Source organism: Trachinotus anak, unplaced genomic scaffold (genome assembly GCF_046630095.1).
Source record: "Trachinotus anak isolate AG129_WGS33_773 ecotype Australia unplaced genomic scaffold, CSIRO_AGI_Tana_v1 ptg000024l, whole genome shotgun sequence".
Classification (NCBI taxonomy): Eukaryota; Metazoa; Chordata; class Actinopteri; order Carangiformes; family Carangidae; genus Trachinotus; species Trachinotus anak.
In genome coordinates this window covers 526,443-554,357 of record NW_027273875.1, presented here as the reverse complement: position 1 = coordinate 554,357, position 27,915 = coordinate 526,443, and the positions used below count along the sequence as shown (strand labels likewise).

Genomic DNA, 27,915 nt, shown 5'->3' with positions numbered 1-27,915 from the left:
ACTGGTGAGGCTCAGAAGAAGTGGAGTGCACAGACATTTTTTCATACATACATTTTGACATGTAGAAGAAAAGCAGAGGTATAAATAATAAAATGAATGATGGATAAATTCAATTCAGCCTGTTCAGTTCCAAGGCCTTGGTATTGTGCATGCTGGTTCACAGTCATCACTTACTGCGTCACCTAGTTACACCTTTGCTCTCTCTACTATGACAAGTCAATAAGTCTGCAGAGAAAAAGGCCCTGAACAGGTTGATGCAGAACAGCAGTAGCAAACAGCCAAAAGATGGCTTTTAATGTTCCTGCAGCGGTCTCCTGGGATAATCTGCCATGACACCTAATGATCAGACCACTTAAATCTCTCTGTAACCTCAGCACTGTTCTCAATAACCATCCTACATCTGCATCTTTTAACTGAATCTTTGTTATTCTGTTCCACTAACGACTACGTCTGTTCCTGTTAGTTTACTTCTCACTGGAACTGTTAACAGAGCAGTTCTATAAATAAGCATGTGCGCTCAGTCAACCTACCCTGTACTGTAGAGAAAGAAAGATTCAGGGAAAATAAAATAGACGGAAGACACATTAAATTCTTCAAAGTCATTTGAGAGAAACAGAGCAGGATGTGAGGTGTGGAAAGAGAAATGAAGAAAAACGGCGACCGAGAAGGGAGGCCGAAAAAACATGAGCTCTCTTTTCTTTCAGCTTACCCGTTTATCGATTTCTCCATGCTGCAGCTGTACAAAGCGAGCGCTGATAGCAGCAATGTAGCTCTGCTGATTAGAGAAGGCGACACGCCCCGCTCCCTTGGGGTACTTCAGCTCAGGGTCTGTGTCAATGCCAGCGTAGCAAACTCCACCATACAGGCGGTCCATGATCATGGCCAGCTCCACTGCAGAGGAGGAAAAAAAGACACACAGAACTAGCTGAGCAACATACTCACAAAAACAAGTATGACGCACATGATGACCAAATTGAACAATTGCGTGCGCATACACACACACAGGCCTTGTACATAAACTCATATCCATGTAGTCAGTGAACACAAACACACCACACTGATGTGGGTTGTTTGATGCAAGTATGAGGGCAGTGCCCTGTGGACAGCTGCTCAAATGGCTGCAGTAAATCCCAAGAAGTTTATTTATAGTCTTTATTGTGTTTTTCTTAACAGCAGTTACCAAATATTCATACATATTTTCAATATGTTGAATTTTTACATGTAAATTTAGACCCAAATATTGCACAGGGTCGTGACTCATTTAATGCCCCACAGGGCCTCATGACTTTGGTCACGACCAGGACTGTAGCAGCAAACATGAGCACGCCCTACACATGATGTTGGTATCAGGATAAAAAGGAATTTAATATTCTACACAGCGAAGCGAGCCTCAGAGCACTTCCTGTTAGGACCAGTTTAGGTCAGCACCTCTTTTAGCTCTGCCCTCCAGCAGATCTAATGCCTACTGTGAACACACGCTGCTCATACTGCGGTGTCTTCCAGAGAGAGCTTTCTGTCTGCAGCTGGCACTGAAGAAGTGAGGGATGGCTACTAAGTGTTGCCTATTTGTAGCTTACAGTATAAAAATATGCAGAAGTATAAAATGCAGAGTCTTGAGAAACAATAAAATAAAATGCAGAGATGTGGTGAAAAGGTGATGAAACATAAGAATATTTTAAGGCCTTTGATAAATGAGACAGTAACAAACACACAGGATTCAGCCCGTATGCACAGTATATACTTCAAATGTAAGTGTTTTCATTATAAACACAGTTGTTGTTATTTCACCTGGTGCAAAAAGAGTCTTATGTTAAAAGAGCAAGATGAAAATGAAGGATACCTGCACGGAGCGGACGAGGGACACCTCCCACAAAGATGGTTTTCCTTGGGTCCAGAGGCTGAGATCCATCCATCACAAAATCGCTGTCGTTCAGGTTCCACGGGCGGATCTGGACCTGTCACACACAAAACCTACAGGTTTCAGCTCTAGAAACAAATACCACTAAAGTCAAGTCAAAGTCAAACCCACAAGTTTGACTGAGTTCAGTGGAAGCAGTGAGAGATGTGAGAAAACAGGTGTGCTTGTGCGCGTGTTTCCACTGACCGGCTTGTCTTTGATGGTGGGGCTAGACACACAGAGGTACAGCTTGCCGTCCTCCTCAATGCAGGCATCAATCAAAGCCTGCACTGAGCTCTCATCCTGGAACAGCAGGAAGGCATAGCCTGCACAAAATACAGCAGAGTTATTTGTGCCGCTGGGGAAACCAAGAACTGACAAAGGATCATGTTGGAATTTAGTGCGCTGATTACTGAGACTGCATGTTTGATCACGACATTCTGCATTCACAACAGGTGGCCATAAGCTTTTACAAACAGTCCAAACATGGTTAACAAATGGTTCAGATGACAGCCTGAAGACAAAACCAGACTGCACGGATGCGCACGTGTTGATAAAGGTAGCTCATGCCTTTCTCTGATCTTCTGTCAATTTTACACCAAATACACAGAGAGACAGACCGTACAGCACAATATCAAGAACCTCTGATGACAATTTCACGTACCTTTTGGGGGGAAATAGGATTTGCTCTCAGCTTTGTGAGGCCAGTCCACAAACAGGTGTCCGAAACGCCGGAAACTAGCTGTGATCTCATCTGAAATAGAGCAGGCAGAACATGTACTCACTGGCAGTCTACAGGTTTATAATCAATATACATTAAGATGCTTAACATGTTTTTAAGATGATGTCTTACAGGGTACATTTGACTCAGGTTTCCATTGTCTAAGTTTAAATCATCACAGACGATGACTGAAATGGCCTAAAAATGAAATTTAACTACTGTACCTTCATCTATATCTGGGGGCAGTCCTCCGACAAAGACCTTGCGTGAGTAGCGTTCAACGCGCTCTCCGTTCTGGTGTGGAAAGCAGTGTGGAGATCCCAGGCCAGCAAGACCCTGATCGCCACGCTCGTCATCGGGGAAACCATCCTCCATGGGGAAGAGAGAGGAGTGGCCTGAGAGAGAGGAGGAGAGCAGGAGAGGTTTATTTCCTGAGGAGAGACCTACTAAACTAAAACTAAAGATGGAGGTGGGGTCCTTGTTGTCATGGTAACACTAGGGCAGTAATGACAACTGTACTTTAGCACTTCAGCCTGCCAGTGATGGGTGGAAGGTGAAGAGATGAACATTTTCTTTTAGATTTTCCTTGATCAGAAATAATTTATCATGTAATGCACATTACTGAAGATGCATTAAAACATAGAGCATTTCATCCATTTCCTTGAGCAGCTCGTGGCTTAAATACCTTCTGGTGAGAAGAAAATATGGTAAACATTTATAGAACTCTTCAACATCTGCAAAATGTGTTCAGAAGCCTGCAACTATTATGAAAACTGCTGCTGTCTGGGAAAAAAAAAAACACATGGAGGAGTGCAGAGTAATAACAGAGAAACAAATATAGACATCATTATTAAAGTCAAGTGGTTATGCAGTTAAGTCCAGCTATGTAGCATGGAGAAATTACAGTTTGAAAATATGTATTAGAGTCATATCCAAACTAATTGGACAGAATGAAAAACAAAAAGTAAGAAGGGAACAGAATGTCATGTTATGTGTTATTTTGACTAGATTTCTTGAGTCTTAATTAGGTGTCAGCCTGCAACTGTAATGTCTATGTAGAAGTGCAGAAACACAGTAGTCCTCTCAGTGAGCGAGTCTAAATAGTTTCACAGTGGACTGTGCATGTGTGTGTCGTAGAGGTTAAGCCCTCCCTGGCCTCCTGCTCCCATACAACCCGCCCTGAGCTGCTTTATAAAGATTTATGCGAGGGAGTTAGCCCCAGCTTACAGTATGTGATGTGTGTGAGTGTGTATGAGTGTCTGTGCCTGGCCATGTGTCCGCGCTTCTGTTGCACTGTGTGTAAATCACATACTATTCTTTGTTTGCCTCATTAACTTTCAGCTAAATCTGACACCAACTGCTTGTACTGTCTGACTTAACAATGTTGTAAAATGTGTGAGAAGATGAGAAGATGCAAGCAGATTCAGGCATAATGAGGGAGACACACACTACAGGATGAAAGATGCATAAGATCGCCTCACAAGCTCTTAACAAGGCTCGACATTTAGACAATCATGCAGACAAACATGGCACTTCACTGTACAAATACAGAGCACAGGGCCGTTCAAAAATGAACAATGAATGAACAACAAACCAATAGAACCAAACCAATAAAATCATAATGGCACCGTTGAACATGACAAAATCAGTCAAAATATTGAGACACAGAGTTGAACTTGTGCTGAAAAATTGACATAATACATCCATGATTATAGGTTACCTCGTCTCCTGCTATAATTCCTGGCTGCATGTGGAATAAGCACAAATCAAAGGAGAGGATGATTATTAAAGATGCATAATACACTATACCAATAGAATTGCCAGGTGGTCTATGACAATGGAGGGATGTTCCATGGCCTGCCTGCCTGCCTGCCCTTTATTTTATTAATCAGCTGTGAATCATAATTAGTCTGAGGAGCTGTCAACATATTCTTTTAGAGTATCAAGTTCATATTTTTTTCATTGGGGAAAGTGTGTGGGCCCACATTTCAGTGAATTACTTGCAGCTTGAACATGTCATACAATGACTTTATTTCATTGCCTTTCAGAAAAGGATGGAGATGTCTGCCGCACTTCAAGGTGGACACTTGTCATCTGGCTATTTATTCAGCGCTTACAAGGTGAAGTTGCAAAGTGTTTCAATGTGAAAAGACACAAAGAAGACAAAGGACAGATCAGTATGACAGAAAGCTCAGTAAAACAGTGACAATAAATAACTTAATCTTAATAATAATGATAACTAAGTAAACACAGATACTGGTATAAGAACATTAGACAAGGCAACTGAGAGACGAAATGACTAAATGTTTTCTGAAGAGATTCAAAAACTGATGCTTTGACTTTGCTGACCTGAGTTTCCAAGCAGGCCGTTCTGAACCCTAGTAACCTTGACAGAAATAGCACAGTAACCTTAACTCTGCCCGGCAAATAAGAAATAGTCATGAGGCTCCCTGCTAAAGCAAGCTCAGTTCCTAACCTAGAGTAAGCAGCCTTCTCAAGGAGAGAACAGATGACAGCAAAGAAGCTTTTGTAACTTTGTTTTTTTAAATAATCCTTAGTAATCTACAGTAGTGCAGTAACCTCTATGTGTAGGATAACTGTGGAAGTTTTCACTTGTTCCTGTTCCTAAGATGCCTCAGTTCCACTAAAGAAATATTCCTTCACTGAGGAACTACATCAAGAGAAACTTGATGTAGCTGCAGATAAATGATTCATCTCAGTGGTCAAGGCAAATGAAATGAAAACATTTAGATCTTTCTCTGAATCACATAAATTTTGCATTTCTCTAATTTTATGCAAAGCTAATTTACAAATTAAGCATGACTGAAGCAGCTTCATGAACACCGATAACAACTGAGGCTTTAGTCAAACTCTTAAGTTACTCAAGACAGGCTTAGTGTGTTGAATTTGAGAGCCAAGGTCACATTTGTGGGCCCCTGTGGAGGAGTTGCAAAAAAGTGCAGCGAGCAAAGAAACATGCTCAGGGCCAGTCACAAGGACAACAGCTTTGTTGGAATTTAATTGCAGAAATAACTAGGTATTGCACGTTAACACAGGCTAAACAGCTGTGCGACTTCTCCAGTTCACGCAGCTTGACTAAAAAGTACAAATGTAGTCATGTCGTCATGCAGATCAGTGAAGGGAGATGCCCTGCTTTCTAATTATCACTCAGAATCATATTAAGGGGAAGGAGCAGAGAAAAAAGAAATAAACCAAGACCTGAACCTTGAGGCACAACACAGGTAGTCAGGGACAGTGGTAAGACAGTCAAACAGTGCTTTAGTGAACCAAGACGCTTCTCTGCACAGCATGAAATGAACATTAGAACTGAAGAAGATCATGTACAACCTTGCTAACAGCACATTGAGTCCCTATTATCAAAGCTTCCCCAGTGGTCGTAGTTTTCTTAGGTTCTGTTACTGAGAGCAGCACAGATGACGCACCAGTGTGGACAACTATGGGGGGGGGGGGGGCTGATGTAATAACACGCCAGCTGGTATTTCATGTTTCTGGATATGGCCAGCCATGTCACAATATTTGATTCGTTGTGCTTACAGTTAAAGTTCAGTTCTTCTATCTAAATCTAAACCCAATGCATCCACGACAGCGAGTGGTTACCGTCACAGACTCCAGTGTTTGCAGTGTAAACACGATAGCAGCCTTGCGGGAGCAGTGGCACCAAAGAGAGAGAAAGGGGCGGCTGCCATCCCCATGTACGCAGTTGAAGGTACAAATGAATTCAGTGTACGGATGTTAGTTGCATGCTGCCTTAAAAATTTATATTTCACATTTAAAAAAAAATAAATAAATCTGTTGAAAAATCTATCTTAACAATGGGTGGGAATGATAATGTGTCTTTTACAACAGGGTCTTACAAATCACTTCAATTTTTCCAACCAGAATCAAAGTAGTCATTTTTTTTGTTTAATTTATGCAGAAATCCAGTTCCTTTTATTACCCATCTAACACATCCATTCGCCCACAATGTGGTTTAGTATTATATGTGTACACAAGAAGACACTCTGCTGACTAACTCTATTTAATACGCTCACTTGTTCTTTGCACAGAGCTGAAGTGAAATGAATTAAAATGCGGACACTGGAGAGACTGAAGCATCGAACCAGCTTAAACTATAAGAACATGGAGAGGATGAAGAAGTGGCCACAACACACAAGCAATAATCCACAGCTCCCTCAGTGGACTTTCCAACCCAGATGGACATTAACTGTGGGTGAGGGGGTGGGGGTCAAAGTGAGCTAGCAAGAGAGAGAGAGAGAGAGAGACGGGAAAGCAGATTGAAAGAGTGTAGAGAGTGCTATAAAAAGATGTGTGTGTATGCGTGTGCGTGTGCGTGAGAGAGAGAAAGAGAAAATAGATTGGAAGAGATGGAGAAAGAAGCTGATAAAAAGCTGTGTGGGGGTGAGAGAAAACGAGAGTAAGCGAGAGAGATCAAGAGAATGGGGAATGCAATTTGTGTATGCTTATGAGACAAAGACAGAGAGAGAGAGAGAGAGAGAGAGAGAGAGAGCAAGAGAGAGAGCAAGAGAGAGAGTGGTGTTCAACCTCTATGCACTGGCACCATCTGTTTCAGGGCTTGATGACAGCTCCTGACCATGTGATCTCACCATGTGACCCAGCAATCTTGTGAAGAAACTACTGGCTTCTCCTGTTTGACATCCTGGCCCAAGACCAGAAGGCAAAAGCTACAACAACACAATTACACAGTGATAAAGGGAATGAGAGTGTGCAAGGGCAAGGTAGAGGCAGCTGAATATTAAACTGCTGCTGTGGAAATTGCAGCACATGTCAAAGGGATTTGCCTTTTTTTTTTTTTTCAACCATTTCAGAGAGCCAGAGTTATTTATGTATAATTTAAAAAGTCACTGACACTACCTTGTGTCAAAGGTAGCAGATTGTATTCAAAAGTAGAAAACAAAGGACAAAATAGCCTCAGATTTTGAATCAAGAACCTTACAATGAAGATTTTCGCAGCAGCCCAGTGGTCCAAGACACATAAGTACAGCATCCCTGGTTTGAATCCAGCAGGACACCTTTGTTGCATAACACTCCTCCAGCAAAAAAAAAAAAAATCTTGAAAAAAAGACTTTAAATCTGAACCTTAAACATAAAACCTTGAAACCAGAATAAGAGAAAGCATTTACAGGACAAGGTTTAGGTACACATAGAGCCAATCCCATCCTGAGGCCACATTTCTCTCTCTTTCTATCCCTAAATCCATCCCACCCCCTCACCCCTAAATCCACCCACTTCTGGCATCAAAAATCACTACATCCTCTCCCCATCTACTCACGATCCATGGATTTGTTTAAAGGACAAAGTAATATCAGCAGCCAAATGAAAGGGAGGGACAGCAGAAGTTACAAAACTAGGTGAAAGGTCATCACTGAAGATGCTCGATGGTTAAACTACTTTTAAGCAGACAAGTGAGGAAATGGCAGTTTTATTTTAGGTCGACATTTACGAAGCAGAGGGGCACAGAGGAGAGACATGCAGTTTGGTTTTCTTTTTTTAAGTTGGATTCAATCCCAGACAGGCAAGGGCAGACAGGGCACCAAAGTCACCAGACTCAAAAGTCAAGTTTGTTTAGCATAACTCCAACGATCTCCACCTACTGTACTTTGTGTCACCTTCATAGAGAAAAACTTTGTGTAACTAAAACTGGGTGAATCATATTATGTCCAGTTGGCTGGGGAAAACTGACATGATTGTCCTGAGGGAGCATGTTTTTTAGTTCAGGAACTAAAAATGATCTTGTTATTTTTTTTTTTGGTTTGTTTTACTTTTTGTTTAGTCTGTCCCGTGGGTGCATGTTTTCAGATTAATGAGCAAATTTAATTTTAGTTCCACAGCAACTCAATTTAAAAAGTAATATCTTCCTATGAAATGAATGACTGCCTGACATTTAATCACATTATGTTTTATTTTTACGGATTTCTGATCATTTTTAATTGAATTTGTCAAAACAATCTATTTAATTTTGTATGCAGTCTCCTAGTGACTTATTATAATGTCTAATTTGTAATGTTAAAGGACTCTTAAAAACCTTAAGTAGGCTACTATACGTACCATTGAGGGGCAGAGGGTTGTCCCCGCCTGGATGGGGGAACCCAAGACGACCTGCACAGGGAGACACAGAGCAGAAACATTTAACATGATGGGGCCTACATATGATACATGGGGGAGGGATAATGGGTTTTAAAGTCATTTAAATAAAGTTTTGAGGTTTTTACGAATAGAGAGGGCAACTTTTCATGCCGAATTCTTTGCAAAAATCTAGCAGATACATCAAAAGTCTCTATGTTGATGACCGTATAACCTCCATAAATATCCTGCAAATGGCTTTTTTTTTTAAACAGTTCTGATCACAGTGTAGGACATACTCCTTATAAAAGTTTATGGTTTAAGTTTTAAATAGCTGCCTAATACAGAAGCATGTATTAAAAGTTTAGTAAAAGTGTTAATCCCAAACAGGCTTTGGCTGTGACAGCTTTGAATATATTGTGTTGTTTCTGCATCAATCTCATTAGAGACTACATCTGTGGGACACAAACAATCTCCCTCCCTCTCATCGACCTCCATTTCCCAGACTGTGACTCTCTCTCCTCTGAGCCTCATGTCATGCATTTTACATTCAGCCATTTGCCAGGCACGTCTCCGAACACACACGCACACCCACACAAGTACATGTTATGATGCCAAACAAGCTTCAAAGTTATGCAAGGCCCGCTTGCTGCAGAGGGATAATAAGATGAAAGAGCTGAAATAGTACAACCATTGTTGTATGGGTACGGACCGCCCTGTGATTGGTGCATTCCAATGCCTCAGTCACATGGAAATCTGTTGGCCCCTCCCCCACACCTCGCCTATTGAGCCCCACAGTACTCAGTAGATGTGGTGCATAAAACAGGAGTGGGATTCACGGTCCGCAGAAACCAGGGCGGACCACCCGTGGCTTCAACAGCTCCTATACTACAGATTTCCATACATTCAGACTCATTCGTCACAGTTGGGACATTACCAGTGCCAAAATACAACTCAGTAAAATGTTCAGCTCAATCAAAATAAAATCAGAGATGCCAACGAGAACAAAATTACACAGACAAGGACAATCCTTCTGGACAACACTGCAGAATCCACCAGTTTATCTCCCTCTGTAATTTAGCTTAGTAATATGTGCTGATAGGTGCACCACCCAAAATCAAAGTCCAGTTGAGCAGAACGTATAATATGGATTTTAAGAGCCTTTAATAGTCTCTGAGGAGCAAGTGTACAGACATGTAAGCACATCCCATCCCTGTATCCCTGTGTTCCTGCAGGGTTGTGTGTGCCCTCTCTATGAACCTTATTTGCATGCTGCTGCCTGCTGGCTTCATACATGTACAGTGCAGTAACAGTTAAAACACATGCATGCACAAGCACACACCACACAGTGATGTGTGTGTGTGTGTTTGTGTGTGTGTGTTTGGTGGCTGAACAGAGGGATCCTTTCTGTCAGTCAGGACAATGCTGGAAGCGATTCAAAGCTACTTCTACTGTAGACATTTTGTCTCGCCTGTTCCCTTGCTTCATCGCTCTCACTTTGTTCAATATGTTCCGCTGGAATGAGAAATTTCTGCTCTGCTTATGTGTATCTAAATGTGCTTGTGTAATCACGCTGTCTGTGTTTATTACCTTTGTGAGTGCATGCATGTATGTGTGACAGAGAGCAGGAGAGAGGGAGAAGCAGTTGGCCTGGAGAAGAGTCAGCACTCAAAGAAAATGTGCCGTAATTATGTTTTTCTTTTTGCTTTGCTGTGAGGGAAAAGGGAAGAAGTCACTTAAGTCACTGCTACACTACACACCTAAGTCTGACTATAATTCTGACAACAAGGAATAAATAGCAAAATATTTTATAGCAGGCCAAGGGCCACAAGACAAAAAAAAGACAACTAACAAGGGACGGGATATATCGGGATGCATCATGTCAAAGCAGTGGAGAACAGGGTTCTATACAAGAACATTATTTGAGAAAGATGGAGGCATACAACCGCCCCGGGTTGTATTCCTCCACCAAGCAGTCCAGTTGCAGCTTACGTGCATGTTTATCCAGACTCAGATATGCTTCACACACATCGTCAACCCAGCAGCAAAAATTATCTATACAATCACCACAGTGCCAAGGTGGGCAAACAAGATTAGTGCCAACAGTTCAGTATCCAACAAAATGTGAAATATGGTCACACTCTGCCCTTCTGTTCCTGTGTTATTGCTTTGAATGTCCATGAAGTGTTTTTGCAGAACATTATGTCACAGTGAAGTTGACCTTTGACCTTTTAGATATAAAAGGTCATAATTTCATCATTTAATCCTATTAGACATTTGTGTTAAATTTCGTCATAATTAGTGCATGAATTCTTGAGTTACAGCCAAAACCGTGTTTTGTGAGGTCACAGTGAGCTTGACCGTCGATCAAATAATTCCAATCAGTTGATCCTTGAGTGGAAGTGAACATTTGCACCAAATGTGAAAGAATTCCCTCAAGTTGTTACAGATACATCGTGTTCACAAGAATTGGACGTACGTACAGACCAACAACCCGAGTTGATAATGCATCCGACCACAGCTGTCACCGGCACAGAGGCATAAAAAGCAGGTCAAATGAGAGGAGTGATAGGAAAGATAAATGCACACTGATACAATATAAAATATTGGACAAACAGTCAGCCTTTCCTCAAAGATGAACACAGCTGTAACACAAATGGGAAGAGAATTCACATTTAACTAATATAGGAAGTTTGGGGTAACAGCACTTCTGCTAAACTATATGCAATTTCATAACAATTTAAAAACCCTACATGGTTTGATTCCTGATGAGGCAGAAACTTGTGGTTTTTAGAGGACTTGTTTTGTCTTCTGATGCCAAGCTCTTGGATCTAACAGTCCCAGGAATCTGTGCCAGCATGGTTGGAGCTAGGATACCAATCATGGCATTAGTCTTCCTCTCTTAATATTGAGGAAAGATTTACTTAAGTTTGACAGCAGAACATTAGGTCACAGCTGGATGTGGCCAAACCCAGTGGGTGTGAGGCTGAAATAGATAGGAGGTGATAGTGAAGTGTCTTGAACTCTTGACTTTTTGACTTTTCACTCATGTTATTCTGGTAGTGATAATGGTACATGTTTGACATGGTTATGCATTTGTTGTAGAACATATAGCAATGTATACATGCATTATGATTCAACAGGTAATAATGTGATAAAATGCATGACTGAGATTTGGAGACAAGGAGTCATGTAGGTACTATGTGCAATGTTCAGAACAGAAAGCTTTTACATGTTCTTTGTGATTTGATATAAATGCATAATTTGACAAGAAAGGGAAAACAATATCTTGTCAGTGCCATTTTGAGATCTTTAACACTTAGGTTTGAACTCATAGAGGACACAGACCGAGAGACAAGTTCCTCAGCTTCTGGTGCTAAGCCCATTGATAAGTTGTGACAGCCTAAAAAAAACATTTTTGTGCATGGGTTATTATGCGGGATTAGAAGCAGAAACTACTAAAGAAATATGGCTGACATCTTTAACTAGTCTAAAGCCAACCAAGCTCCAGCACCCCACCCAAACCAAAGCCTTGGGAAAGTCAAGTATTTCCTTCTAAACAAAGAGCATTACCAGAACTGCTCCTACAAGCTACTCCCTCTCAACCAATAGCAACAAATTCCTGTTAATTAAGCATTGTCTGTCTATAATCACTGTCAGTTACACCCTATGAAATAATTAAACAACACCAGCTACCTGCTGTATGCAATAACCCATTTCCAGCACTGACAAGTGTTGCCTAACACCGTTCAGACAATAACAGACATTGGCTAGTCTCTATCAATCAATACCCAAAGTCAGTTATCATTCAGTCTCAGATGGATGATTCTCTTTTTCAACCAAATACAATGTGAGTCTCTACTTTGAGATGTAAAGAATATATATTGTGTATGTGTGTAATCATATAATCCATATAAGGCAGAGAGCTTCAAGACTAGAAATTACATTGACAATAACAAATGACCCAGAAATGAAACAAACTGATATATTTATAAGGTGCAAAACTGCCGCTGTAAGACTACATCAGTTTATAAGCACAGTTTGCAAACATGCCAGATAACCGAAATATGTTCATGCTGGTGACCTGATATGAACAGATGAACAACCACAGCTTCACACTACAGATAATACCAACTTGCATTTATGTCTATCACAGCCGTGCCAGACTTTTTGGACAGAGACAACTGAGTCACTGGCTGCAGTCGAAAAGTCTTTTTTTTTTGCTTAGGAAAATCCAGAAATAGAAATTTCTTCTCTTTCAAATCCAGTTGGGAGTCATCTTGAAGAACAAGTGTATTAAATTTATAGTTAACCATATCATCATCATAACAAAATACTGTACACATAAATGTTTTCACTAAGTAATTATTACTTGTCCTTTCATGATCATTATGTTATCTTAGTTCAACATTCCAGTCCTGTTTGTTTTGTTTTTGTGGTTAGGAAAGGAGTATTTAACACCCATGTGTTATAAATAAAGTTGTTAAAAAAAAAAGTGTAAGTGTCGTCAGCACCACGGGTTCTCTTTTCCTAAGTCCTTATGACTTCTCCTTCACATCTCTCCTTGACCTTATGACGTCCATTGAGGTCAAGGAAATTTTTTTTTTTTTTTTTGACTTTTCAACTGCAGCCATTTGTTTGGAAAACTGTTTTCATCCTTAAGCTCTGCAGCTGTGATCATGAGAAACTAATAATGACCAACAACTTTGGTTCAGATGAGTAGGAGTCCCTCCACCTCTCACACAAATCCCCTCTCAAAGACAAAGCCATCAGCCCTATATGCTTTCAGCGTCTCCTTCTCCAAAATTAATCAGACAGAGCGGTCATACCTACTGAACCATGCTCATGCACACTTACAAAATCACAAGTTTGTTTTTTTTTTGGTTTTTTTGGTATTGTTGTTGAGGAAGTAGGAGGACAGAGGTGTCACCTGACTGCTGCACGGACAGATCTTTTTTATTATTGTTGATCATAACCTCAAAAGATGTGTACATGTCTGATCTGTGGAGGAAGTGAAGCTTTCCTGCTAAGAACTGAGGTGTTACATTGTGAATAAGTGTGAATGTGTGAGCAGTTACCAGCCCTAATTCAAAGTGTAACGCTCCTACCAGATGCTTGGCCAATGAGATACAATCATGTCATTATTTGTATATTTATGTAAGAGGATGGTCAATTTACATTTCGTTTTATTAAATGCCATCTGTAAAAATTGTTTGAGACTATTTTTAGAGGCATCTTAAATCATAAATGATTGACACATAGCTTGGATATATAAAGATTGATAAATATTGCGTGCTAACCATGTGCTTGCAAAACAGTAGGTGTAGGCATTTTGTTAATAATTATGCTACAATTATGTCCAAAACATAGAGGAGGACAGCTTAAGCAGGGTAAATCCACGAATGGGATATTGTGGATGGGATAAGATATTGTGTTTGGAACATCAGTGAATTGAATCATTGTTTTGTCTAGACCATGGTGCATCATGGGTAGGTAGGTTCTATGCACTACGTCTCTATGGTCAACGGTATGTAAAATAAAAGTGTAGTGTTGCTACTAGTGTTTCTTGTTCTTGACTGAAGGCTAACATCTTCACCTTTCAGGGTGTCCTGCTCGGCCCTCATGATGTCAATCAGGGAGCTCTCCAGAGTGTTCATGTTGAAGCTGTCAAATGACCTGGTGCGTTCCTAAAGAGAGGAGAGAAAGAAGAGAAACCATTTAGTTTTCTTTACTTGCAGTTTACACTGTTTTCTTTGTCATTTGTGGCAGCCAGCAGTCTTTCTCAGGCCACCGAGAAGCTCCATGAGAGCATCAAGGGCAGATTTCTCTGCATCTTTTAATGTAACACTGCCTCAGTTAACTCAAGGTGGGCAAAGAGCACACCCACACAAGAGGAGGAGGCAGCATCCATCTTGATTTACCCAAGAAAATGTATTTTTTTGCACTTCTGACTGCTTCACACTCAAAACCTAGCCTGGACATTCATGACCAAGGTAAGCAATTAATAAAAACAAGTTTTTCCAAGAAAGAGCAGCCAGAAGCTTTCCCCCAATATTTACAATGGGTTTTCAACTGTAAATGGAACCCAAAGATACTGTGAGGATTTAAATGCATGACGGCCTCTAAATTTAAGGTTCTGACACTTTTGGCATTGGCCTTAATAGAGAGAATGACAAGCAAAATACATTAGGAGTGAGCCCTAGTTTCACAGCACTGAAATTAATTACTCATATATCCTGCAAGGGTCGGATCAACCTTAAAAGATTTCACTTTTTTTTGTTCTGCTTTAATCCTCTAGGTCTCTGACCAGCTCTGCCATGCTGCCAAACAGACGCTCAAAATACCTCTCTCTCTGTGGCACAGGTGTGTGAACCATTTGAATTAAACAAGAACTTTTAGAAGATATGGTATTGTTTGAGAAGATGCCCTCATAGGTTCGCAATAAACGCACTCGTTCAACAAGGCAGTGTAAGAGTCAACACTAAAACACGCAGTCGAACCAAGCAGGAGTGACAGCTTTGTCACCCACAACAAGGGCATCCTTGGCATACCAAACATACTGGAAATGTTTCTGTGCACACACAAATGCATGTAAACACACACACCCATCCAATGTGTATACATAAAATATGCGCACACACCAAAAACATGTGCCCTAACACAAACACACTCGCACATACTCCAAGTGCCATGCTGATAAGGCTTCTGTCTTGACTCCACCTCAACCAAAAACACACATGCTGCCTCTGACAACACAACTTCTTAACAAACTGATAACCTCTGGTTTCCTTCTGTCCAAAATAACCACAAAGCTGCTGAAGACCACATAAGACATTTGTACCCTTCTTGTTTAAAGTTACCATTGGTGCCAAATGTTTTATGTCCACACAACTTCACGTGTTTGACTGTCTCATTCCTTCCTCTGTCTCTTCCCTGTTTTTTTTCCAGTCAGTCTCCAATGCATGCCACCTTAAAAGCAGAAATACCATTAAAAAAGTTTTCTGTTCCTCAATCATGTGTCAGAGATCTCACATTGCATGACTCCTGAGGCTACAAGTTGTTGTTCAATATGCTGTACATCATGACTAAAATGTTTAGTCATGATTAACTGTCTGGTCAAAACTGAAATAAACTTTTTTCCTACTTTCTGAAACATATCTTTGTCATGATCATTTTTAAGTACAGCTGTGAAAAAAATATAATGACATGCTTAAATAATACCAACTGTAGAAACCATTATTTTTTTAAATTCACTATTTGCAGTGATAGTGTCAAAGAAATGCACGTCATTTTTAATAAAAGAGCAATTAACACCAGATTAAAAGGGGATCAGAAGACAGAGAGGCTGCTAGACCACAAATATACATGGCTGAAAAATATCAAAGTCAAGATGCAGCTCATGAGCTCAGTTTTTGCTATGAGATTTAAATGGGGAAAACATCCACTTAGAATTGATTGAGTCTGACAAGATGCTCGACAGACCTATCAGGGTACAGGGAGGAATTTTTAGCTCATGGCATGACTCACAGCCTCTTGAACCCTGTGGACGAAAGCTGTTAAAGATAAGAAAAGCCTCACTCTGCAATGGCATAGCCATATCTTTTTATAAACTTTATTCAGAGACTTAGTTTGGAGCATGGTTTAGGAGAAATGTGGACAGCTGCCACGTTTTTCAAGAGTTAAAAGCCAAGTGATGCATTCATCCAATAAGGTGTAGCAACAGTTTATGTGGAGATCCGATTTAAAAAGAGAGACGCTATTTGTCTATTATGCAGCGCACTGGAAATCACATATCCATATAAAGCAAAGAGAAAGTGAGAAGTGACAACTGTGGGTTGATGTTCCCAGATTAAAAACAACACATTAACATTAAACAAGAGGAATAAAGAATGACAGAGCACATAAAACCCCTCAATTAAATGAAGTTGTGAGAAATTAAAAGAAAATCTACGATCACAACACACAGAAATAGTCACAATTTTCATGTTCTGCTTTGTCTTTCCAACAAATGCCTCTCGGCCTAACCTGTAGTATTTATCCTGCAACTAGGTCAGGTCACACCCTCGCAACAAACTGTAGGCCAGTGTCTGAGGTGATCAGTCTAAAAGCAAAACCACCTGGGAAAAAAAAAAAAAGCTCTGCGTGTAACTACATTACACCATGAACACAACAGGGGTTAAATGCTAAAGAGCTCAGTAAAACAGAACCTGTGTCAGTGAATCATATGACCAAGGGTTTGGCAGGCAGGCAACTCACTTTTTCATCTACTGTCTGGTCTCTACAGTGGCTCCCAGAATTCAATAGCTACTTTTACTATCTCATCAGCCAAAGAGCGTGGTTGGATGTCTGGCACGCTTACTGGTTAAACAGCCAAACTTCCCAGCTGTAGCCAAGATTTTACCAGCACAAGAGCTGCAGCAGATTTACCACACTGACTAAAGGAACATACTAAAACAGTGATGACATGCTAGAAGAACACACCCAGTGAACACTCTCCCTCAAAACAAATATCAACACAGGGATATAGTCCAGAGTGTGTCCACTATTTTCTCATATCCGCCTCAGTATCTTATGTGGACTTAGGCTATTGCTTCAGGTCAAATAAACCAAACATTCAAAGACAGGGGAAGCAGGAAACAAGTGAGGGACTGGTTACTGTGAAAACTATACACTAGCAGTGAGTATATCCTAGCATAGGTAAGCACACAAACACAAATACATACAGATAAGTAGCAGCAATTTGCAGTATTTCTGTTATCTGCTGCATTTCTAGAGTTGATGGTACCAGTTTATGTACTGCCTTCTTAGTGCAGTTATATTTTTGCTTCTGTTGTATGGCAGGGTAATCCTATTGTGTTGTTTCAGGATTCATTTTGAGGCTGAGGTGGACTACGTATGGCGGAGTCGAGGCCTCGCTGGTGCTCTGCAGTTGCTAAGCATTAGGCTGGGGAGGTGATTAATCATCAGATTCGTGCATCTCTCCCTCTCAACAACTGGCCAGCTGACCAGCAAAGAGCTTATCCCTGACACATTGCAGGGCGTGCACAGTTACACACACGCATAAACATACGCAGTCATTGTCACTTGTCATAGCCAGTGACACACACACACACACACACACACACACACACACACACACACACACACACAGATTGGCTGCAAGCAAGACACACACAATTTATGTATTTATGTCATTGTGTATCTATGAAAGTTTGCCCACAAACTTTGACATGACATGCTTTTTTATTTGCAGGTGTCCATTAAATGTAGCCCAGTGTACATAGATTAAAAACAAACAAAAAAAACCAAAAAGCATGATGCTGTCTGGTTCGAGGGACACACCCCGTTCTACTGTGACTGTCGATAAAAGTCTGCGCGATGGATTGATTTGCATTATACAGCATGGCACAGCTCCTCTACCAAGCCCTGTGTTACTATTTCTGAATGTTTGACCCTGCATCAACAAATACGTAATGAACTGATCTTAATGTACCAGGATTACACAAGTATGGAGGCATCATAAATTTTGAAATCACCACTATAAAAAAAAAGCAGCGGGTGCTCAGTGGAAAGTCAGATCCAAACATAAAAATAAATGAGATGATGAAATAACACTGTGTTAACCTTGTGGGAGGCATGAAAGTCTCAACAGGGCCTATTAGATCCAATTACTGTTACCTATAGATTCTTTTTAACACTGCATTTAACAATTACTTTTATTTATTATTACACATCATTTAAAAACTGAACAACTTCAGGGTTTGAACTGCAGGTCAGAATTTTTCATCATTTTCTGATGTTTTATTGACCAAATACTACATCAATCAATGGGGGTATATATATATTGCCCAGTATGCCCAGCTAATCAAAATTTTAAGTTCAATATTTAATCAATAGTCAATGTAAATTCATTGTTTTCTTGCATTAATCAAACCTTGACTGAGAGATTAGATAGTAATTGTCAAGAGGCACACTGCCAAGCTCAGTTAGTGAGAAAGAGACTTGAGAGAGATGCGCTTCAAGCTAGCACCTTAACATTAGCCCACTGTAACTTAGTGAAATCAAACTTGGGAGAGGAGAGAACAAGTTTACCTGATTGTCGTTCCCACAATTCACTCTCATGGTGATTTTCAGGGCAATCCTGTTAGACACTGTAATAAAATAGCTGCTTTTCTAAAGAGTTGCCACCTGAACCAGAGTGCCAGGCCACAACGGTGCCCAACAGTAGCTTGTTGCTCTTTTCACATGCCCCTAATCACCACCAACTGCTGTCACACATCAGTGACAGATGATGATCTGCACAACCATGTGTGAAAACTCACAATATGACACCTTTTAAAGCTACATTTGTAAAGTGAAAACATGTTGACATTAGAAAACAGTTCAGATTCCTTCCATGTAAGGTAACACAGCCTCTCAACTTTAGACAGGTTTTAATTGAAGGCACCACAAACCAGAGAGGACAACCTCCAACAGATTTTGCTGACATGTAGCGAAGCAAAGAATGATTAAATACAGCCTGCTGTAGGTGATTAACTCCAACATTAATCTTCCATGTCACCTGCCTGTTAATGAAAAATGGAAGTTGAGGGCGGGTGGAAGAGAGGAGAAAGTAATAGGGTAAAGGACATACGAATATATATGTATGGAGTGGTTTTCAAGTTTTTTCGAAGAGGTGTGAGATGATTTAAACATCCATCTAAAATTCATTGGTGCTAAACCTGCAGCTTTTTCCCCCTTAAGTTCTGTGCTTCTAATCACATCCCTGAGAGAATGGGGAGAGAGAGGAAGCCCAAAGCAAAGAAGGGAAGGAGGAAAGTGGCAGATGAAAGAGAGGGAATGATGAAGAGAGGGAAAGCGAATAGTGAGGTAAGGCACAGCAAAAAATAGAAGAAAAGAGGGCAGGAAAGGGAAGCAGGTTGATTTTTTGATGCTTGTGATTATGTTTCTTCCTGGTCTAAGTATTTCAAAGGCTTGCTATGACATTAAATACCCCCAACTGTCAAAATCAACCTACTACCCAAAGCTGGTTGAATGGCTGAATGGTGTGTGTATGTGTGTATTTGGGGTGTAACAGGACTGCCAGGGGATTCAACTGAACTGCCTCCTTTATTATATGCAATGAGCTATGCTAAATACAATATGACACTTCTACATAGACTCTGCTTTGTCTTCTGCCTTTGTTAAGACACATGTGCAGCATACATAGGCCAGGGACTAATTAGAACTCATGCACACATGTGCACATCCACACACATACATACATACATACAAGCTCTCCTACTTGCGGTTTCAGAGGGTCTGTCAAGGGTGTGAGAAGGGCACAATGAGGCTGTATGAGCAGCAGAGTTATGTGCTTGCCAGCGCAGCCTGGGCCGCTCATTAGTCTCAAAAAACATTTCTCTCATTTAACACCAGTGTGACAAGGACCAGAGGTAATGGCTGAAATCTGAGGCTTCAAGAGCTTAATGGCACGTGGTTGCGGTCAGGAGAATTTGCATGCACACATCGTGGATGAGGGAAGGAAGGCTACCTGAAAGGCTTCCTTCAAAGTAAACATGTCAGCCATAATCATGTTCTCATCATGGAAGTCTCCTGCCAAACACAGGCTAATGAGCAGGTGAATCATTAAATCATTTGTTGTACAAACTGGTGAATGAAAACAATCAAAAGTCAAATCTACTTGTAGGGGCACTACTTCAGAGCGATGATATGGTTTGTCAGGCAGCGACAGCAACAGATATAGAGAAATTAAATGCCGAACATCTATGCTCATAAGTACAGTTACAATACTGATGCTCGTGGACTGACCAAAGCTGCCCAGAAACACTGCACTATGCATCCCTTCATCAGCTTAGAAGCTGATTGCGACCGTTGCTTTCAACTATTGCTCAACAACAACTTCCCCACTTTTACACTGACCCCTCACATGATGACAGTTCATCATTTGCAGGTCTGATTCTAAAAATAAAAGGGTGTTTCAATGAATTACCATTTGAAAAACCTGTAACATAGATTTGCTCCACTTTGTCACATATTAATGTTTTAGAAACAGAATTCACAGATATGGCAATAGCATCACTGAAAGCTTTCCTACTTTTTCCAACTGATACTTGTCTTTTCAGACAATCAGAAGTTGAACAACAGGTTTTAAGAGAAAGTTTAATAACATATCTTTATGTAACTGCACCATATAAGTCTGCAGTATATGTAAGCTAAACAAACAATGAGGAGGCAGCTGTAACCTGCAGTTACCCAGGTAGCTTACTGAGACAATATCCTGTTCTGGCTTACTCGCCTTCAGGCCCTGCAGGTCTCGGCCTGGTCACTGGCCAAATCTACCAATCCAAATGAGCCCAGTACACCTGACACAGCAGCAGGCCTCTGACCTTGAATTTCACAGGGAACAGGGAAAGAAAGACAAGAGAAGAATAGAGGAAGACAAGGAAGGGGTTTCTGGAAATTACACAAAAGTGTACATTTCTAGTCTAAAGCTAATTTCCAGCTGACCAGTGCATTAACAGTTAGCAGCAGTGCGCCTGGACAGGAGCCCATCAAAAAAGCTAAAGCTGCTCTAATACAGCAATGGCCCTGCCTGCTGCAGCAACAGTATTCTGTGTGCAATGGTGCTGTACGCCACTTTGAATATACTATCCACCAAATGGTCTTGTGCTCAAATTGCATCTACACATTTGCACATATATACACAAATCACTGTCATGGCTATGAAAGTGGGCTAAGTGGGTGGTCTTTGCCTCTGCAGAAACATTGTGACCAGTGGCATATTGCTGTTTTAATATGTGTTCATGTGTACCAAATAGCATCTTACTTCAAACGTTACAGAACAGCAACTTTATTGGGGGTCAACTATCTGATTTGTCTCTGTAGAGTTGTTTTTTGCAACATCTATTCAAAAGCGCACAAAGAGACTGACACAATGATGAACTTTGATGCTACACAGGCAGAACAATGGGAATTCTAAAGCTAAAGCCACTGATCCTTCATCTGTTGTGTCAGTGCTAAAATGGAAACTATGTGAGGCAGTTGGACAATGCTACTGGAAGAGTGTGACAACAGTTCCTCATGGGGTCTGTTTAGTGCAGTGTTACAGGAGCGACGGTATTTCAATTACCAAACGTGGGGGGTGCCTTGTGTAAGGCAATGTGTGTCATAAGTTTTCTGAACAGTGTGTGATCTCGACAAGCGCTGCCAATCACCGTTTTGAGTACAGTTTTTAAAAAGTAAAACAAAGCTATTGGTTTAATGGTTTTGGCTGGAGCAATGCCTCAACATGGTAATAAAATGGGAGTGAATGAAAAAGAAACGGCCTAAGCCAACTCATCTGACAGACATGGCAATTTTCATGTCACATCTAACTACAAGCCCAGACACTGATAGTCAAAAACAACACTGACAAGGATATCTCAGAACCACAGAGGAGGCTTCTGATGAACAAACCTGACACTTGTCTGTGTAATAATTTAACAGTGGTTTCTACAGTGACAGCTTCAACGCTGCAACATGATCTATATGCTCACACCAAACTGACACATTTTTCATTTCAGTTACAGGAAAGTAGGACAATATCTTCAGCTTATGGTTTAAAAAAAAAAAAACAAACACATCACATGTGGTTCATAAATAAATAAACTTAATTATTCTTTACAGACAGGATCTTTCTTTTACAAGCCTAAAAACAACCTAGAAAGCCAAGTGTAACATTTTAAGGGTTATGCGTCAACGTACATTTCTTAACAGCCATCTACATATGTTTTCTAATCTAGACCGAAATTGTCAATTCCTTATTACTCTTGTTCTTTGTAAATGAGTTATACTAGTCTCTAGTTATACCCACCCACACCCACACCCTCACCCACACACACACACCCACACCCTCACACACACAGTAAGGCCATTCTGCGCCCATCCTCCCTCTGCCCTTGCAGTATCAAGAGGGCAGACGGACAATGCTACTTGAGCTGATCTGATTCATCCACAAGCAAGGGCGACATACTGCAGCTACAGCAATGCTAGCTTTAGCTTTAATCTGACATGGGGATATAACAGAAGGGACTAACTACTGCTCAAGATGGATGCAGAATTACAGTTCTGATGAAACAGGAGGAACAAACAGAGCTAGGTACCAGTATATGTAGCAACTATAATTACTTGCTGCTGCCAAGTAAGTTGTGATTTTTTTATGTAAATATGCTGCTTGTCAAAGTTGATTTTACCACAATACAACTCAAAAATATTAAAAAGGATGACACTCTAATTTTTTAATCAGGTCAGATTTGAACCTCACCCCGTGACTACCGACAACAATTAGGCAGTTATCCACTTCTAAATTGCTGCTGATATGTAAGCTTTGCTATTTATTCAGCAAAAATACTCAAGACATGTCAAGACATGTCAGAACAAAGTCCTTACTGTTTGGCCTGTGGTGCACTGTGAGTCATTAATTGGAAGCGAAGATAAGGAAATACCTGAAAAGGTCAAAGCGAGCATCACTTTCTAAATTCTTAATTGGGTTAATTTGCGTGTTTGGAGAATTTTAGTTTGTTACAGAAGAAAATGCTTTGATGAAAATAGAGATTATGACTTGCCCCACCCATTACTGGTGGTCTCTCAGGCCAATTAATAATATTGTTAAGCTATTGACAGACAGCTGAAACAATAAAGGCAACCAATCATCCAGACAATTTAACACTATCTACCCCAACCAAGACGACATATTGATGGCAACCTATGACTGATCAGAATTTAATTTGACAGAGCAAACTGTGAGTAGACGACGGAACATTGTGCAATGATAAGAAGGCAAAGGATATGAATAGTACTTAAAGAAAGCTCTCATCTGATCATCAGGCCTAGCTGGGCCTACAGTAACCTCCCTCTGTTCACCCCCGCCTCCTTGTAACAATCTGCACAATTAATCATGAGGATCAATAAAATGAATTTATCTCCATGCTCGCTTTACCTCTTTCAATCGTATCGGCAGTTTCTACATGTGATAATACTATTATTCATGCCATCTTCATTGTGTGCGTGGACCCAGCTGTCAAAATTACATTAGGAACAGGCTGGCATTTTGAAAACGAGTTGCTAGGCTTTGACAGCCATGACCTGTGTGATTAATAAAGTGGTAATCCTGAAAAAATCATTAGGCTCCATTTCACAGAATAAAATCGTTTGATATCCTGTTACGTGGAGGGAGTGAAGAATGGAGCTTGGTCAATCAATCTACAGTATCAGCTCTTTTTTCTTTGTTTCTGACAAGAATAAAAGAAATCCCATAATGATATCTCCTTGTTCTCTGGCGTATCTACTTTTGTCTTTATCTCTCAGTGTCTGTCATACTCAGTCGTCCATTCCAGCAATGGTTCTCCTCGCGCCCTCTCTTGCTCTCCCCATTTCCATCCTCCCTCTCCCATTTCTTCATCCTTCGCCCCATCTTTTTTCCTCTCTATCCCTGACATCCCCTCCACTCCCCGCTCCCCGCATCCCCACTCCTCCCTCCAAACCCCCAGCTCGTATACGTGGCACACACCACTGCAGTGACAGGGCCACATTAGTCATCATCAGGGACATACAGCTGTGGAAGTACAGAGCCCAACGACTACTTTCTCCGCTAACACGGTAACAAATGCATCATGTAAATTCATGCCCTCCCCCATCTCTAAAAATAGCAGTTATACCACATACTGTAATAAAATTAACAGCTGACATAAATGACACGTTAATGTTTAATCATTCAGGCAGCAAGCAGCCACTGCTGAAAATATTCACACATAAAGCATTAACACACAAAGTGCACATTCACACACGGTTAGGTCTATAAGGGGGAAAAAAACATTAATTAAATGAATACTATGCCAGAATTATTGCTGAATCATAAAATGAGGACATTCAGAGGCAAACTGACCTGAAAGGGGAAGATGTTATCACTACGGCCGACTCCATCATCCATCCAGGACTTGGGGTTGAAGCCTGCAGGACTGTTTCGAGGGTACTTCTGGGATGCCACATGGTTGTTAGGGAAGGTCTTCTTTAGTGGCGAGATAGAGTTGATGGGGGTCATCCCACCGTTCAGCCCTCGACGATAATCTCTGCCCTGAGAGCCTCCCCAGCCGCCACCGCCACTACCATAGCCTCCTCCGGGGCTCCAGGAGGTGGAGGAGCCAGGAGAAGGAGAGGGGCTCTGGTAGCTGGCTGGACCCCAGGGGGATGGGGGCTTGTTCAGGCTGTTGGACAAATGTGGCAACTGGCTAAAAGCTGGATTCCTGTGCGGAAAGGGCGGTGGAGGGTGTGGAGAGGCCGGGGAGCGCCGATGCTGCTGGTGTTGGTTGTGGGGATGCTGGAAGTGGGGGTGTGGTGGAGGAGCCGGGTGGTGCTGGGACAAGGCCGCCGCCGGTCCAATCTGGGGGGAGAAGTTCCCACCAAACCCTGGGCTGACATGGTGTGAGAAGTTCTGGAACAGCAGGGGCCCATTGTTGGCAGAGGCCGGGTTGAAGAAACTGACGTCCTCGTTGATGATGGTTGATGGTGCTGGCGGGATGGCAGCTGACCAGTTGTTGAAGCCAGTAAGTGATGACGAGGTTGTACTGGACTGGACAGGGCCAGTTCCCCCAAGACCAGATGTCTCCTGGTAATCAAAGCCTGTCAGGACTGGAGACTCAAGACGTAGCTGCTTCTCCTTTCCGTTACTTCCCTCAGATGTGCCGTTGTCTGTCTTGGCTTCCTCTGACCGGGCTTTCTCCAGTTCTGAAATGATCCCACCACCACTTCCACCCTCCTGGTGACTCCCAGGGGACAACTGCTGCTGCTTTTCTTGCGTTTCCTGCATTTCCTGTTGCTGCTGTGCTTTGGGCTTCTCTGGGCCCCCCAGGATTTCGTCTTGCACACTGTTATGGGTGGCAGAGGCAGGGAAGAGCCAGGGAGAGCCTCCCGTGGTGCCATTCCCTGCGGCTGTGGTGCTGTTTATGAAAGCAGCAGGGCTCTGCGACACATTTTGGTGGTGGTGTGGGGGCTGCAGATGCGGGTGGATTCGGACCGGGAATGCAGACTTGTTGCCAGTGTTGTTTTGAACTAGGACTCCAAACCCGTAATCCCCCATTTGTTTTCTCCCCCCACACACAAATGCTATCCCGTGATCGTTTGGTCCTATTGAGAGAAGAGCACACAGGATGGCATGCACTGAGTTAGCAGTCAGCCCAGTCATTCCACTATAGATCAAGGGATTTAGAAACAATTAGGTGATGGACACAGTCATTTCCTATTGACATAAAAGATCTTTTTTTTTCAGTTGGGTCTTTTTTACGCCCTCAGAGAATTCCTAGACATATGATAATCACACAATATTGTCATGAATGAGCTCATTCTTGCACTGAACAATCTAACCTTATTACTCCAGGCAGTTGACAAAAGCCAACCAGTTAACATTACATCTTTAGCTAATTATAACCCCGTGACGTTGCCAGCTTGTCTGCAGCTGAGCTGCTGGCAGCCACCAGTGAAGCTAGAAGCAGCCGCGCACACGCACACGCACACACACACACACACACACACACATTTTCAGACGGTTTCCTTACGCAAACCAAGTGACAGACAATAAATTACTCCCGGCATAACGTCAACGACAAGACATTAATACGAAATATCAGTGAATGTTTAACATATTGACAATAAACCGTTATAACGTTCAGAAGAAAAGCACTCGACCTTGTTTGACAGCTGTCAGTCCAACCTCAAAATTTATCAGATATAACTCACACACACTTGTGCACTCTGGTCGAAATGGGTCCAGTGAGTGGTGTCACATATTATTGTTCATTAATACACGTCTACACTTGAGGTAACAGTCGACAGTCGAGCGCTTTAAAATAAACTAGGTATGGTAGCTTCCATCCGTTGCTAACGTTAGCTAGCTAGCTATTAACCGTTAGCACGAATGCTAGCTAGCCGGACAGACTGGATACAGGCGAGTAAAATTTATTTTCACCTTCTGATCACCACCTTCGACCTCGGCGATGTCTCTGTCCAGACGGCTTCCCTCGGGCTGAAAGCAAGGTGGTGTCCTCGAAAAGATGAGTACGGCAGGAAAAGCTTTAAAGAGGTGATTTGATAGCTGACTCGTACAGTGCAGTCGGTCAGCTTTTTTTTTTTTTTTTTTTTTTCTCCCTTCTCCTGACGTGTCCTGCCTGCTCAATGACACAGCTCTCTATCCGCTGCCTCTGATCTGGACCGTATCACCAAAGAGCTTTGTTAACGTGGCAATGTGTGAAATGTATTCGGCCGCGGGTCTTTCACAATGCCTCACTCGATGGGGTTCATTGTTCGTTTGATTATCAATATCTTTTCTCGCTAAGTGTCTTTCCTGCAGAGCCAGCCGATTCCTGTGCGCTTCTTGGCTGCCCCTCTCTCCTGGAACCGACCGTGGCCGAATAACAGCGAGAGATCAGCCGAGACACACTTCCGCTTCTAGCGCCACCCTTTCCATGCTGACCACGCCCCCGGAGAGCCACACCTCGACATGCGATTGGACGGAGGACCGGCAACCTCGCCCAATTTCTTCATCATTTAACAGCCATGCACCAATAATGCACCCATGCCATCCGTAAAGTACTGCCCACTGAGGTCGGAATCATTAAAAAAAAAAAAAAAAAAAAAAAATCCTCTCTGCACGGTCCTGTCCTTTCACGACGCAGCCGGTATCAGGTCGTGAGAAAGCTGAGATACCCCCCCCTCCTCCTCCTCCTCCCACACTCTTCTCGACAGGATGGCAATACCTCAGAGAAAGAGCATCCTTGGCCCAGGCTTTTTGATCTCACGCTCCCTCGGTGTACAAGTGGGGATGACCTGTTTAGACAACAAAAGTGCCAAAGCAGAAATGATTAGAAGTCAAAAGAGCTGGCCATTCATTCTGCTCCATACACCAGATTACAAAACCACGAAGAGGTGGTGACACTGAAACTACCCAGCTGCTATTCGAACGGGAGAACACACAACATCCAGAAGGTTTTGAATGAGGAATTATCCATTATCCAGTTCATGTGGAATACCTTGTGGTTCTTGCCTCTCCTGTCCCAACAGGCCTATGTTGAAAGTCTGTCCGTAAGATCTGCTAATGACCGTCCTTTAACTGTAACTACCATTCACTTTTATTCATCCAGTGTTTCTTTTTGCACCTAGTAAA

At 41.8% G+C, this 27,915-nt stretch overlaps 1 protein-coding gene across 3 annotated transcripts in view; it reads right to left on the bottom strand.

Moving 5' to 3' along the window:
• Positions 1-27,168, bottom strand: part of cpeb4b (cytoplasmic polyadenylation element binding protein 4b) — a 29,022-nt gene extending 1,854 nt beyond the window's left edge. Inside the window, exons 1-10 of one of the 3 annotated variants that reach the window (XM_071460391.1) lie at positions 26,722-27,168; positions 24,646-25,883; positions 14,317-14,407; positions 8,706-8,756; positions 4,339-4,362; positions 2,843-3,013; positions 2,562-2,651; positions 2,105-2,223; positions 1,841-1,955; positions 710-891 (exon numbers count right to left, since the gene is read on the bottom strand). In XM_071460391.1, coding sequence (XP_071316492.1) covers positions 710-891; positions 1,841-1,955; positions 2,105-2,223; positions 2,562-2,651; positions 2,843-3,013; positions 4,339-4,362; positions 8,706-8,756; positions 14,317-14,407; positions 24,646-25,836 — 2,034 coding nt within the window. In that variant the 5' untranslated portion in view covers positions 25,837-25,883; positions 26,722-27,168. The remainder of the gene's footprint in view (positions 1-709; positions 892-1,840; positions 1,956-2,104; positions 2,224-2,561; positions 2,652-2,842; positions 3,014-4,338; positions 4,363-8,705; positions 8,757-14,316; positions 14,408-24,645; positions 25,884-26,721) is intronic. The other 2 variants (XM_071460392.1, XM_071460393.1) reach the window with 2 other exon arrangements.
• Between the last annotated feature and the right edge of the window lie 747 nt (positions 27,169-27,915).